This window comes from Callithrix jacchus, chromosome 12 (genome assembly GCF_049354715.1).
Source record: "Callithrix jacchus isolate 240 chromosome 12, calJac240_pri, whole genome shotgun sequence".
Taxonomy (NCBI): Eukaryota; Metazoa; Chordata; class Mammalia; order Primates; family Cebidae; genus Callithrix; species Callithrix jacchus.
Window position 1 is genome coordinate 22,230,142 of NC_133513.1, and position 13,836 is coordinate 22,243,977.

The following is a 13,836-nucleotide window of genomic DNA, read 5'->3' on the forward strand; positions in this document are numbered from 1 at the left end:
CTTGAGAGGCTGAGGCAGCAGAATCACTTGAGCCTGGGAGGTGGAGCTTGCAGTGAGCTGAGATCACGTCACCGCACTCCAGCCTGGGTAATGGAGGGAGACTCTGCCTCAAAAAAAAAAGCAAAAGAATAAGAGAGGAAGACATTAATTAATAGTTCAATAGCCTCTCACCTTCCCCCTCACATTGAGACATCAATATGTAAAAGGACAGGTAGCTCCAGATACCTTGTTTCTGAAAATATTGCCTTGTTTTTGTAATTTGGCACTAAGCTATATGAAAGTTCATCTGTAGGTCTGCAAATGACTTTGAAATACATCAGAAAGTAAGATGGATGGATAGATGGATGAATGGATGGATGGATAAATAACAAAACAAATAGTATAAAATGTTAAGTGTAAAATCTAGGAGGTGAGTACATGAGTATTCTCTGTACATTTCTTTTCATTTTTCTTCATGTTTAAAATTTTTTACAATAAAATATTGAAAATTAAAGCTCATGCCTATTTAAAAAATAGTCCTGCAAAATCTCAATCATAAATTGGGATTCAAAATCTGGTTAAATGAGTTGCATCAAATACTAGCTCACTTGATCACATAATAGGGAAAAAAATGATTATTTTTACCACAAGGCAGTACGATCTCAGAACCTGAAGACCTGAGTCCTACCTTGAACCTCACTTGTAACTCACATTATGACTTTGGGAAATGATGATGCCAATGGTGCTGACGATGATGACGGAGATAGTTGATAATGATATAGTATCAGGTACTATGTCCAGCACTTTACACACCTCTTCTCTCAAAATTACTCCATTTTACAGATGACTGAGGGTAAAAGAGGTAAACTAATTTGCCTAAAATCTCACAGCAAAAAACTGATGGGATTTGGGAGGCTGAGGTGGGTGGATCACCTGAGATCAGAAGTTAGAGACCAGCCTGGCCAACATGGCAAATCCCTGTCTTTACTAAAAATACAAAAATTAGCCAGGTGTGGTGTCAGGTGCCTGTAATCCCAGCTACCCAGGAGGCCAAGGCAGGAGAATCGCTGGACATGGGAGGCAGAGGCTGCAGTGAGCCTAGATCGTGCCATTGCACTCCAGTCTGGGTGACAAAGCAAGACTCTGTCTCAAAAAAAAAAAAAAAAAATTGGTGGGACTGAGTTTTTTTGTTTTGTTTTCCCTCCTTCCCTCCCTCCCTCCCTCCCTCTCTCCCTTTCTTCCATCCCTTTCCTTTCTTTCTTTCGAGTCAGGATCTCACTCTGTCACCCAGGGTAGAATGCAGTGGCATGATCATAGCACAGTGCAGCCTTGAACTCCTGAGCTCAAGTGATCCTCCCACCTCAGCCTCCCAAGTAGCTGAGGCTACAGGCATGGACCATTACGCCCAGCTAATGTTTTACCTATATTTCTATGCAGGTACCTCTGATTGCTGTCAGTTCAATCCCAATCTTCTACAAGTCTTTACTGTTTGCTGGAGTCAGACACATTTATGTGGGTTAAGAAACCAACCTGGATAATTTTTCCTATAAACCAAGGTACTGGCTGGAGTTTCATCTTTTTGATGTTATCATTCAGCACTTTGAGAAAAACTTCATAGTCTGGCTTTGGAAGAACAACTCCAGGAAATAAATCAGATATAATTCCCTGTTTAAAAGAATTTAAAAGAAAGTGAAAAGGATAAGTATCAGATATGTGATCTCAACATTTTTCTAAAATGAGATGTAGCAACAACAGAGATCTTTGAAAAATTCCAGACCTCATTTTTCTTGCACCAAAACTTGTCTAAAATTACAAATGTCAATACTATTTATAAAACATAATTTCTAGCCAGGCGCAGTGGCTCATGCCTGTAATCCCAGCACTTTGGATGACCGAGGCAGGTGGATCACCTGAATTCAGGAGTTCAAGACCAGCCTGGCCAACATGGTGAAACCCCATCTCTACTAAAAATACAAAACTTAGCTGGGCAGCTGGGCATCGTGGTATGTGCCTGTAATCCCAGCTACTTGGGGGGCTGAGGCAGGAGAATCGATTGAACCCAGGAGGCAGAGGTTGCAATGAGATGAGATCATGCCATTGCACTCCAGCTTGGGCAACAGAATGAAACTCCATCTCAAGAAAAACCAAAAAACAAAAGACAACCAAGCAACCAACCAACCAAACAAACCCATAATTTCTCCCCCAGTTGATTTTAAATGTCAGCAAATATTTAATAAGTCTGGATCATTTTCCAGTCATTGTACTAGGAATGAACAAGATAGCCATGACTTCTGTCCTTATGAAGCTCAGAGCCTGGCAAGTAAGATTAAATTAATTACATACGGAAACTAATTAGATTGGATAAAAACACTTATGTATACGCAAAAGCAAATATTATCCTATCAGTGAAACCATTTTTATTAAAAGTCAGGCAGAGATGTTTGCTATCTCTCACTCTCATTATTTAACATTTGCAGGGTGGGTATCAGGTGCAGAGATGCTGGCCAAAGAAGGGAGGGTGTCAGGAGATGGAAGAGGACATGGAGAAGGCACCAAAGATAACATTTCATCTTCCAACATTGAGCCTTGGTCCTTGGCCAACGTTCCAAACCACTACTACATACCTGAAACAGAGGGACATCTTGCGCTAAGAACTTGGCCAGGTTTACATCAAGCAATGCCCGGAGCAGCAGGACACTTTCATTCTCCTCTGGATACTTGAGCTTCAGGTTTCCTGCAGCAGTAAGCACAGACTTGACAGCACGCATGCCGTAGTCATAGTGATGCTGAGAGGACAGTTGCTCCGAGCACAGGCGGTAGGTTGCGACAATCTTCTGGGCGAGACTGGGAGGGCAAAGACATGTATGCAGATATCCAGAGAGGACCACATCCTGCCCAGAAACATTCCCAATATCTTTATCTCTCACCCTGTCAGAAACCAGGCTTGCCCATGGACTTGATGGAGAAACCGTATCATTTAAGGGTCTTTTAATTGAGTTACGATAATAAGCTATGGAAGCATGAAAAAAGGCAAGTACACATATATGTATAACATGTATGATATATGAAATCATATGTTTTTGGCCAGGTGCAGTGGCTCATGCCTCTGATCCCAGCACTTTGGGAGGCTGAGGCAGGAGGATTGCTTGAGGCCAAGAGTTTAAGATCAGCCCAGGTAACATAGCAAAGCTCTGTCTCTACAGAAAAATTTTAAAATGGGCTGGGCATAGTAGCATGGCACCTGTCATCCCAGCTACTCAGAAGCTAAGGGTGGAAGGACCACTTAAGCCCAAGAGTTCAAGGCTGCAGTGAGCTGTGATTGCACCACTACACTCCAGCCTGAGAGACAGAGTGAGACTCTGTCTCTAAAAAATAAAAATTAAAATTAAATTAAAACAAAAGAAATTGTATGGTGAGGCTGGTGTTGAACTCCTCACCTCAAGTGATCCACCTGCCTCAGCCTCTCAAAGTGCTGGGATTATAGGTGTGAGCCACCGCGCCCAGAAGAAATGGTATGTTTTATACCTCTGCATCTATATATACGAATGTATGCACACACATATATACACACACACAAGCCAGGGAAGAATACATCAAACTATTGTGGTATTAATCCCTGGAGACTGGAACTATGGGTTACTGAGGGGAAACCCACTTTTTCGTTTCTGTCACAGTTTAATTTTTGAAATGTCCATTTTACTTCTTCAATTTAAGAAGCCAGCTGGGCACGGTAGCTTACTCCTGTAATCCCAGCACTTTGGGAGACCAAGGTGGGCAGATCACCTGAGGTCAGGAGTTCAAGACCAGCCTGCCCAACGGTGAAACCCCTGTCTCTACTAAAAATACAAAAAATTAGCAGGTGTGATGGTGGGTGCCTCTAATCCCAGCTACTGGGAAGGCTGAGGCAGAAGAATTGCTTGAACCAGGGAGGTGGAGGTTGCAGTGAGCCAAGATTGCACCGCTGCACTCCAGCCTAGGTGACAAGAGTGAAACTCTGTCTCAAAAAAAAAAAAAAAAATTAAGAAGCCCAGTACAAAATGTAATATACTCAGCCCACAACACATGAATGCTCATGCACACTGTATACTTACGTGCATACTTACTGCAGTGCACATAGTGTGCATGTTTTGTGTGCTGAGTATATTAAATTTTGAATTGAGTTTCTTATTCTTCCTGGACATACAGGTGGACCACATTTCCCAGCCTGCCATGCAGTCAGGGGAGGCCACATGCTATTGAGTTCCAGCCAGTGCAATGTGAGTGACAGTGACTGACATATGCCACTTGCAGGGCAGATCCACGAAAACCTCCTCCCTGAGAGCCTCTGTGCCATTTATGGGTTGTAGCCATGAACTATAAGTAACCTGGGTAACCATGGTAACTATAAGTAACCATGAGCTATGAGCTATAAGCAACCATCCCTTGGGGAAGAAGTGCCCTTGATCACAAACACTCACTTTGGATTTTGCAGCGAGATAGGCTGCATTCAGTGTGGTATGGCTGTAGACTTGTTTTGGATTTTCAGCGAGTGAAAAATAAACTTTGTTATGCTAAGCCATTGAGATTCAGGGGTCAGCGTTACCCTAACGAATATACTTATGATGTACTTTTCTCTCAAGGAGATCCTCTTTACAAAACTGATTTCCTTTCAAAACAAAGCTTGGTGGTTTAATAAAGATTTGCTAATTGAATAAATATATGAATTGAATGGCAAATCAATACAATCTGGGTTACTATAGAAAACAATGAGTTAAACATCGTATGACTGAGGCAGCTTCTTGGCTTAGGAAGGGTGACATTCTATTGAAAATTTCTGCAGCCCCTTGGATTATAAATAAAGACACCCAGGCCATAAAGACATTCATTGTAACAAAAAGTCAACTGACATGATAAATATGAGATTTGGAATAGATCAATACTAGCCATTTTGCAATGATTATTCATAACTCTTGGTGTATGTGTTATATGTATGTGTGTGTATACACAGGTACACACATGAAGACACTGATCTGTGTATAAGTGTGTGTCTTGGAAAACTGAGCAATACTTGAATGAGAAATAACCTAGTTAATTGGATACAATAAATGGTATATTAATAATTTTTCCTCTTCAATTCTGGAATAATTGTATATATTTTATAGTGTTGCTTTTTTTTTTTTTGAGACAGAGTTTCACTCTTATTGCCCAGGCTGTAGTGCAATGGTATGATCTCGGCTCACCACAACCTCCACCTCCTGGGTTTAAGCAATTCTCCTGCCTCAGCCTCCCAAGTAGCTGGGATAACAGGCATTTGCCACCATGTCCAGCTAATTTTGCACTTTTATTAGAGATGGAGTTTCTCTACGTTGGTCAGGCTGGTCTCGAACTCCCGACCTCAGGTGATCCACCCGCCTCAGCCTCCCAAAGTGCTGGGATTACAGGTGTGAGCCACTGCTCCTGGCCTAATGTTGCCTTTTTTTTTTTTGAGACAAGGTCTCATTCTGTCACACAGGCTGGAGTGCAGTAGCAAGATCTTGGCTCACTGCAGCCTCTGCTTCCCTGGTTCAAGCGATTCTCCTGCTTCAGCCTCCCAAGTAGCTGGGATTACAGGTACGTGCCATCACTCCCGGCTAATTTTTGAATATTTTGGTGGGGACAGGGTTTCCCTGCGTTGGCCAGGCTGGTCTTGAACTCTTGGTCTTAAGTGATTCCCCAACCTTGGCCTCTGAAAGTGCTGGTATTACAGACGTGAGCCACCCCGCCCGGCCTTATACTGTTGCTTTAAGCCATTTAGTCATGTGGGTAGAGATGTGTTAGAGTGAGGGATGGGGAACATATGAACTTAGAACTCAGGTGTATATAAAGAGAGAGCAGGGTCCTGCCCTGGGAATCTGGGCCTTTCCTGGTCAGAAATGGGGTAAGACCAAGGTCGGGGCTATGTGCTCTCAGACCACCCAGTAAGCAGAAGCAAGTTTCTCAAGCTTCTCTCTTCTTCCAATGGGCAAACCACCTTGAATCCGCCATGGAAAAATCCACTACTTAAAGTCCTTGAAAATGCACTGGAAAACCCATGTAACACACCTTCTGGAGTCCAGAAACCCCATAGAGTAGAGGGAGATTTCTCCAATGAGGGCGTAATCTGGCACCATCATGGCCACTGTCCGGAACAAGGCCTGGAAAGAAAAATCAGAACCAGAACACGTGCAGTGATGACTGAAGGAAGGCACATCCACAGAAGCAAAGGGAAGTAGCATGGTCACTCAGGCCACCCCAGTGACAATCAAGGCAGGAAGGACTGGGGGACAAGTGAGTGAGGGTGGACCATCCTCAGTGGGCCAATGCATGGCTCAACCAACCTGCCCACGGGCCCTGTGCATGTACATGATTTTACTCTGGGTCCTTCATTGGTTCTGTGGAGGCCCTAGGTGCTGGTACACCTCATTCTCCTGTGCCAAATGAGGACACCTCATAGCATCACTCAACTGTTGGAGCTCCCCAGTGTTCAATATAGACATCAGAAGTCATTTAGTAATACAGAACCAATACGCATCATGAATCAGAAGAAACCTGAAGTCACATTCTTTTTTTTTTTTTTTTGAGACAGAGGCTTACTCTGTCACCCAGGCTGGAGAGCAGTGACGCGATCTCAGCTCACTGCAACCTCCGCCACCCAGGTTAAAGCGATTCTCATGCCTCAGCCTCCCAAGTACCTGGGGATTACAGGCACCCAACACCAGGCCTGGCTAATTTTTGCACTTTTAGTAGAGATGGGGTTTCACCATGTTGGCCAGAGTGGTCTTGAACTCCTGACCTCAGGTAATCCAACTGCCTCAGCCTCCCAAAGTGCTGGGATTACAGACGTGACCCACTGTACCCAGCCAGACAGATCTTGATTTGAGTTCTTGTTTTGCTACCTACTAGCATGGGCAAGTTATACACCCTTGCAGACTTCAGTTCTTTCATCTCAAAACAGACTAACTTTACCCTCTTCATAGACTTATCATGAGTATAAATGATAGAATGAAACTGAAGTGCTTACAAGAGTATGTGGCACATGGTAAGTGTTCAATATACACCAGCTATTGCATTATTATCTCAGACCTTAGAGGAGAAGTAACTTGCCTGAGTCACGCAGTTAGTTAGAGCTAGAGGCAGGGCTAGAATCCAGGCTTCCTGACACCACCCCCGGGTGCTTTCTACCATACCATGGTGTCGTGAAAGCTGCTTGTGAAGATCTAATATGGATGTTGGCTGGGATGGGTGCAGGGGTTGCTTACAACAACTGGGCAGTAAAAAACTAGAAATGTGGTTTACAGGTGTGAGTCACCAAACCTGGCTCCAAGTACCATCTTACTACCACTGACACTCCACTACTACTCACAGCTGAAAAATGCCAGCCAGCCCTGTCTTTGGGCTTCTCTGTGAGATCTCCCACCCCTGGTGGGTACCTCCAGAAGTTTCTTTTTCTTTTCTTTTTTTGAAACAGAGTTTCTTGTCACCCAGGCTGGAGTGCAATGATGCAATCTCAGGTCACTGAAACCTCTGCCTCCTGAGTTCAAGCGATTCTTCTGCCTCAGCCTCCCGAGTAGCTGGGTAGGATTACAGGCATGTGCAACCATGTAAAATGAGATCGCGTCACTGCTCTCCAGCCTGGGCAAGCTGAGTAAAAATACACTCAGTGAATTTTTAGTAGAGACAGGGTTTCATCACGTTGGCCACGCTCTCTAACTCCTGACCTCAGGTGATCTGCCTGCCTCAGCCTCCCAAAGTGCTGGGATTACAGGCGTGAGCCACCACACTCAGCCCAGAGGTTTCTGTTCTAAAAAGCACACCCCACATGTATATCCACTGGCATTTACCTTGAGGTTATCGGGCAATTCAGCCCTGCCAGCATACCCAGGGTTCATGGTGATGAACACAGCGCAGGTTGGGTTCAGAGAGAGCTCAGTGCCTTCAAAGATGAATGTCTTTAGCTTCCGAATGATGGCTTGTTGGATGCTGAGGATCTGCTGAGCGACCACAGACAGCACTTCCACCTGGGGTGAGAATGTCCGGCTGATATGAGCACCTGCTTCTGTCTGACAACCACCCTCCTCTACCGGAGTCCTCCCACATAGCAAAGAAAGAACCCAAATCACCTGAAAACTAGACCTGCACATTCAAAATTAGGAGCATGATTTGGAGTTTCAGTAGGAAAAAAGAATATAGGTTTGTGTGTGTGTGTGTGTGTGTGTGTGTGTGTGTATTTTATCTTTGTTTCAACACCTAGAACAGTACCTGATATACAGTAGATATTGTGTTTATCAGTTCATATTGGTTCAAAGATCAGGAATGTTTACATTCCTGGTCTTCATGCATCATCCAAATAGAATTATACACTCTTTTGTGATGCACCTTTTGTAATTCTACTACAGACTTTTATCCTATTGTTATTTGTTTCATTACATTTTTATTTCTCTTTCCTAGATTGTAACAGTCTAGACAGAAAGACTTTTTTTTTTTTTTTAGATGGAATTTCACTCCCAGGCTGGAGTGCAATGGCGGGATCTCAACTAATTGCAACCTCCGCCTCCCACGTTCAATCCATTCTCCTGCTTCAGCCTCCCGAGTAGCTGCGATTACAGGTGCCTGCCACCAGGCCCCTGACTAATATTTTGTATTTTCAGTAGAGACAGGGGTTCACCATGTGGACCAGGCTAGTCTTGAAATCCTAACCTCAGGTGATCCACCCACCCCGGCCTCCCAAAGTGCTGGGATAACAGGTATGAGCCACAGCACCCAGCCAAAAGAGACAAAGTCTCACTCTCACCCAGGCTGGAATACAGTGGCACCATCATAGCTTACTTCAGCCTTGAACTCCTGGGCTCAAGTGATCCTCCTGTCTCACCCTCCTGAATAGCTGAGACTATTTTATTTTTGTAGAGACAGGGTCTCACTGTGTTGCCCAGGCTGACCTCAGACTCCTGGGCTCAAGTGATCCTCCCACCTTGTCCTCCCAAAGTGTTGGGATTACAGGTGTAAGCCTCTGTGCCTGGCTATACAACCATTTCTTGCTCATCTTTGTAGCATGAACATATGTTCAATATCTGATGTATAGTGGCTGCTCAGTAGTTTGGAATGGGCAAGTGAATGAATTAATATGTTGGGGAGATGGGGATATGTGTATAAATATGCATCTGTCTCCTTGGGACTCCTTTTGTTTAGTTCACTGAGTGCCTGCTTTGGAGGTACTCATGTCTGCCACAGAGAAGACATAAGGCCCTGTAATTAAGGGGCTCAGAGCCCAGAAAAAGGCCCCTTCAGGTGCAACTTCTTGGTTTTGCAGCCTAGAAGCAGAGTTACCTCAATCCTGTTGAACTCATCAAAGCAAGCCCATGCTCCAGCCTGGGCCAGCCCCTTGAAGAACTTCCCCATAGCTTTGTAATCCAAACCATCGGAGCAGTTGAAGACCACACACTAGAAAGAGGAAGGATGTAGGCATCATTCGGGGTGGATTCCATCCCATCTGAATTATCCTGCACCATTCAACAGGGGTGGGCTTCTCTCACCTTGCTCTGCTGAAGGAGCTGGGACCCATGCTGCCTATTAATGCTAAACAATCTTAAAGTTCTTGCTCACTTTCCTGAATAGGGGTACAGAGAGGGCCTGGAAGTGGGGGGCGAAAGATGGCATTTCCCTACCTGCTTAGCCAAGGCTTTGGCCAGATCTTTGGTGGTTTCTGTCTTGCCAGTCCCAGCTGGACCCTCTGGAGCACCCCCAAGGTTCAGCTTCAAAGCTCCCATCAGTGTCCTATGGAGAGGAAAATAGGACTTCAGTGTTTGAGTTCAAAGACACAGGAAAAAAATCGGCTTTGTATTGATTTTGACTCATACATATATTTAGGTTGGTGCAAAAGTGATCGCAGATTTTGCCATTGAAAGTAATGGTAAAAGCTGCAATCACTTTTGCACCAACCAAATAGTTAAAACCTTTTCCCTGATCATATGAGCAATACATCATTGTAAACATTTCTATTTTATTTGGCATTGTAACCTCAAAGTCCAGCACAGTGCCCAGCACAAGTGGCACCCATAAATATTTGTTTGAATGAATGATTGAATGAATAAATGAATGCGTGCATACATACATCAATTCAAATAAAAGTGAATAGTACTCATAAGCTCCACCTTCCAAAGATCACCAATGCTAATGGAATGGTGAAAATAAATATATTTCTCCCATTAGATTATGAATTTTTTTTTCTCTTGAGACAGGTTCTCACTCTGTCACCCAAGCTGGAGTACAGAGGCATGGTCATGGCTCACTGCAGCCTTGACCTCCTTGGCCCAAGTGATCCTCCCATCTCAGCCTCCCAAGTAGCTCGGACTTACACACTACCGCACCCGGTTAATTTTCGTATTTTTTTTGTAGAGATGGGGTTTTGTCACGTTGCCCAGGCAGGTTGGTCTCAAGCTTCTGGGGTCGAGTATTCCACCTACCTTGGTCTCCCAAATGCTGAGATTACAGGCATGGGCTACCATGCCCAGCTAGATTATGAACTCTAATTCCATTTCATAACTCCTGTAAATTAATAGTTTCTGGCACGTAATAGGTGCAAGATAAATGTTAGAAATGAATGATGTAATAACTGTGTTCCATGTCCCTTGGTATGAGTCTCTGTGTTTTCATTTAGCACTATCGTAGTCATTTGAATATGTCTCACCCACCTCCCCAGTTAGATTTAGGGCTTCTTGAGGTCATGCATGCAGAAAACTTCAAAAAATGGCTATTGAATAATGAGTGGAATAAATAAATGAATGAAGAGCAAAAATCATAGACCATAGAAAACAAGTGGTTGAAGATTCTGAAGAGAGAAAATACTCCCAAGTATTATTTTTACAATCTAAAAAAAAAAGCCACTGGAAGGAAATACATAAAAGCAAAGAACATTTAAACATCACAAAACTGACAAGTTCACAAAATCCCAATTTCAAAAGCTAAGTTCCACAGAAAATGGCAAAATACTTTGCTGAGCCCAGAATGGCCAGATCTTTTCAAGAGACTGGCTGGAGAGCAGAGACTCCTTGGCTATGTTCTTGACATCACTTCTTGTCTATCTTATGGCCATAGGATCTCCAGGCACCATCTTGATTCCTGCCATTGGCGACTCTTCTACGTTAAGTCGTGTGTCATGTTCACCGACGTGCATCAGTATTCACGTCGTTGGTTCAAATATATTGATTTACACTAGAACTCCTGCTGGGTTCTCATTTCTAGCCTGAAGACCTAGTTTCCACACCCATCTTTGGGACTACGGAGAAACTAATAATCTGAAGTGTGAAAAGTAAAGGTGATGCAAGACATTACTATCTTTCTTCCCCAGAGTTTTCTTCCCCTGGAGTTCTCCATTCACCCCTCAGATCTAGGAACCCCGGAATGTACCTGTAGCAGCGATCAGTGAGGGGTGTGATCACCAGCCGGGAGGAGTTTCCCAGGTACTCATAGCCATATGAGGCTTCTGTGGTGATAATCTGCACCTGCACATCCTTGTCCACCCAGTAGTAGCGCAGCTGTGAGATCCATTGGAAATCATTCAGATCAGAGACCCTGTCTTCAGATAACTTGGCCACCACGTCACGGGCTGTTGGGACACAGATGCAGAAACACACATGCGGAGCCATCAGAACTCTCCATCTTCATAAGCTCCTCAGGTAGAAGTGGGTGTTATCAAGGTCCATCATTCTCCAAACTATTTTATTTTATTTTATTTTATTTATTTTTCAAGTCTCTTTATTGATTGATTGATTGAGTCTCACTCTGTCCCCCAGGCTGGAGTGCAATGGCATCATCTCGGCTCACTGCAACCTCTGCCTCCCAGGTTCAAGTGATTTTCCTGACTCAGCCTCTAAAGCAGCTGGGATTATAGGTGCACGTCACTACACCTGGCTAATTTTAGTTTTTAGTAAAGATGGGTTTTGCCATGTTGTCCAGTCTGGTCTCTAACTCCTGACCTCAAATGATCCACCCGCCTTGGCCTCCCAAAGTGCTGGGATTACAGGTGTGAGCCACCAAACCCAGCCCAGACAATTTTAGATTTCACAAAACTCCTTGCCCACCCCCAACCTGCAGGCAGCAATATCTGTTGGAAGCTGGTCTTTGCATTCTCCCAAGGCCAGGCAGAGAATCTGCTGCACCATCTTCTCTCAGATAGCACAGCAGAGGTATTAAAGGTGTGTGCTTTGAAATCAGGCTGCCTGGGTTCAAATTCTGGTCCCACCATGAACTAGCTATGTGACTTTGGGTAAGTTTCTCAACCTCTCTGTTCTTCAGTTGTATAATCTGTAAAATAGGGATAACACAGTACCTACATTATAGGGTTATGCTGAGGACTAAATAAATATATGTGCATATATACATATCTACATCTAGACATGATAGAGAGAAAGGGAGCTGTGCCTGGCATAGGAAAACATTATACAGGTACTAGCTACTGTTATCATCCTCAAATTCTTAGAAGGCTGATCCAGAGGGCTTTGCAATGCATAGTGACTCCAAATTCCATCCTATGTCCAATATAACCCTTTTGGTCCCGTTCCAGGCCCCTAGGATATCCTAGGAGAATGCAATCATAGTGGCCTTATACAGCAGGGGAAGGAAGCCCAAGAATCCATGGTTAGATGCATCCTTTCCATCTGGGGGCCTGAGAAACCAGCTGGGAGATACATTTTCTAGCTTTTCTCCTTTCTTTCATGGGACTGTAAGCCCTGATTTATTTTCTCCAAGTGACAGGGGCCTTGAAGTTGAAGAGTGAATCTAGGCTGATGAGAATCATTCATTACATTTTTGGTAACTCGGGTGGAGAGCTACGGAGATCTCAGAGTTAGTATAGCAGACTCAAAATTCAGATCTCAGAAACGTCACTTTTCAAAGGGTTGCTTCCACAAGGCTCCTGCCTCTCTGTGACAGAATCTTCTATATTACAGTAAAATCCAAAACCCTGCAGAGAAGAGTCCTTGAAGAAGATTATATACACAACTTTGTCTTCCTTCCCAAGGAATTTAATTCCCCTCCTGGCCCTTGGGGGAATATAGAGGGGAACCATCCTATACGTTCTCCCAAGGAAGCAGGTGTAGGGCAGGGGCAGGGTATATGCATGAGGGATACAAGAGGAAAGTGAATTTCAAGGGATTGGGTTGGGGGTCCCTTCACTATGCAGTTTGTATATGCACACTTACATGTGTGTGTGTGAGTGTGTATGTGCAATTGTGTGCATGTGTGCACACATGCTTGTGTTTGTGAACCCAACCACATTGGGTTGCCCTGGGCGGTATAACCACATCTGCACCAATTATTCCTAACAGCTGAGTATGTGGCAGTGTGAAAAGCACATTTTCCCTCTTCTCTCCCTGATGTTATGCCTACCTGATGAAATCAGATCGAAGTGAGCATTAACCTTGAGGGGAAGGAGATGCCATGAAATGCCAGTAGGAAGCTGGGTGTGTGAGCAAGAGACTGTTCCCAAGCAACCAGCCTGGTCCAGCCCCAGTTTCCTTGGTGATGGAGTGAGGGAGTGGGGGTTGTTTGTTTTATATAAAGACCCCAGTTTTTTCTCCTCCTCCTCCTCTTCCTCCTCCTCTTCATTTTAAAGGAGGAGCTGGAAGGCATCTTGTCTCACCACCCACTGCTTGCAAAATTGCCCATTCCCAGTTCCTTAGGCTTGGAAGCAGACAGACATAGGCACTTCTGTTGCTTACTATTATAGCTGTATGCCTCTCGGCAAGTTACCTCTCTATGCTCCAGGTTCTAAATCTATGAAAACGAGATAATGTATGTCAACCACTTAGCACAAAGCCTGGCACCTAGCAAGGATTCAAAAATATTAGGTATGGCTAGCCAAGG

The 13,836-nt window shown here is 44.2% G+C and overlaps 1 protein-coding gene across 6 annotated transcripts in view; it reads right to left on the bottom strand.

The window, feature by feature from the left end:
* The window catches only part of DNAH3 (dynein axonemal heavy chain 3), a 188,326-nt gene that overhangs the window by 94,205 nt on the left and 80,285 nt on the right, over positions 1-13,836 (bottom strand). For all 6 annotated transcript variants that reach the window (XM_078344834.1, XM_078344833.1, XM_035267124.3 and 3 more), the window contains 7 exons: positions 11,380-11,578; positions 9,639-9,747; positions 9,301-9,414; positions 7,818-7,994; positions 6,040-6,131; positions 2,604-2,823; positions 1,510-1,644 (listed from right to left, as the gene is read on the bottom strand). In XM_078344834.1, coding sequence (XP_078200960.1) covers positions 1,510-1,644; positions 2,604-2,823; positions 6,040-6,131; positions 7,818-7,994; positions 9,301-9,414; positions 9,639-9,747; positions 11,380-11,578 — 1,046 coding nt within the window. The remainder of the gene's footprint in view (positions 1-1,509; positions 1,645-2,603; positions 2,824-6,039; positions 6,132-7,817; positions 7,995-9,300; positions 9,415-9,638; positions 9,748-11,379; positions 11,579-13,836) is intronic.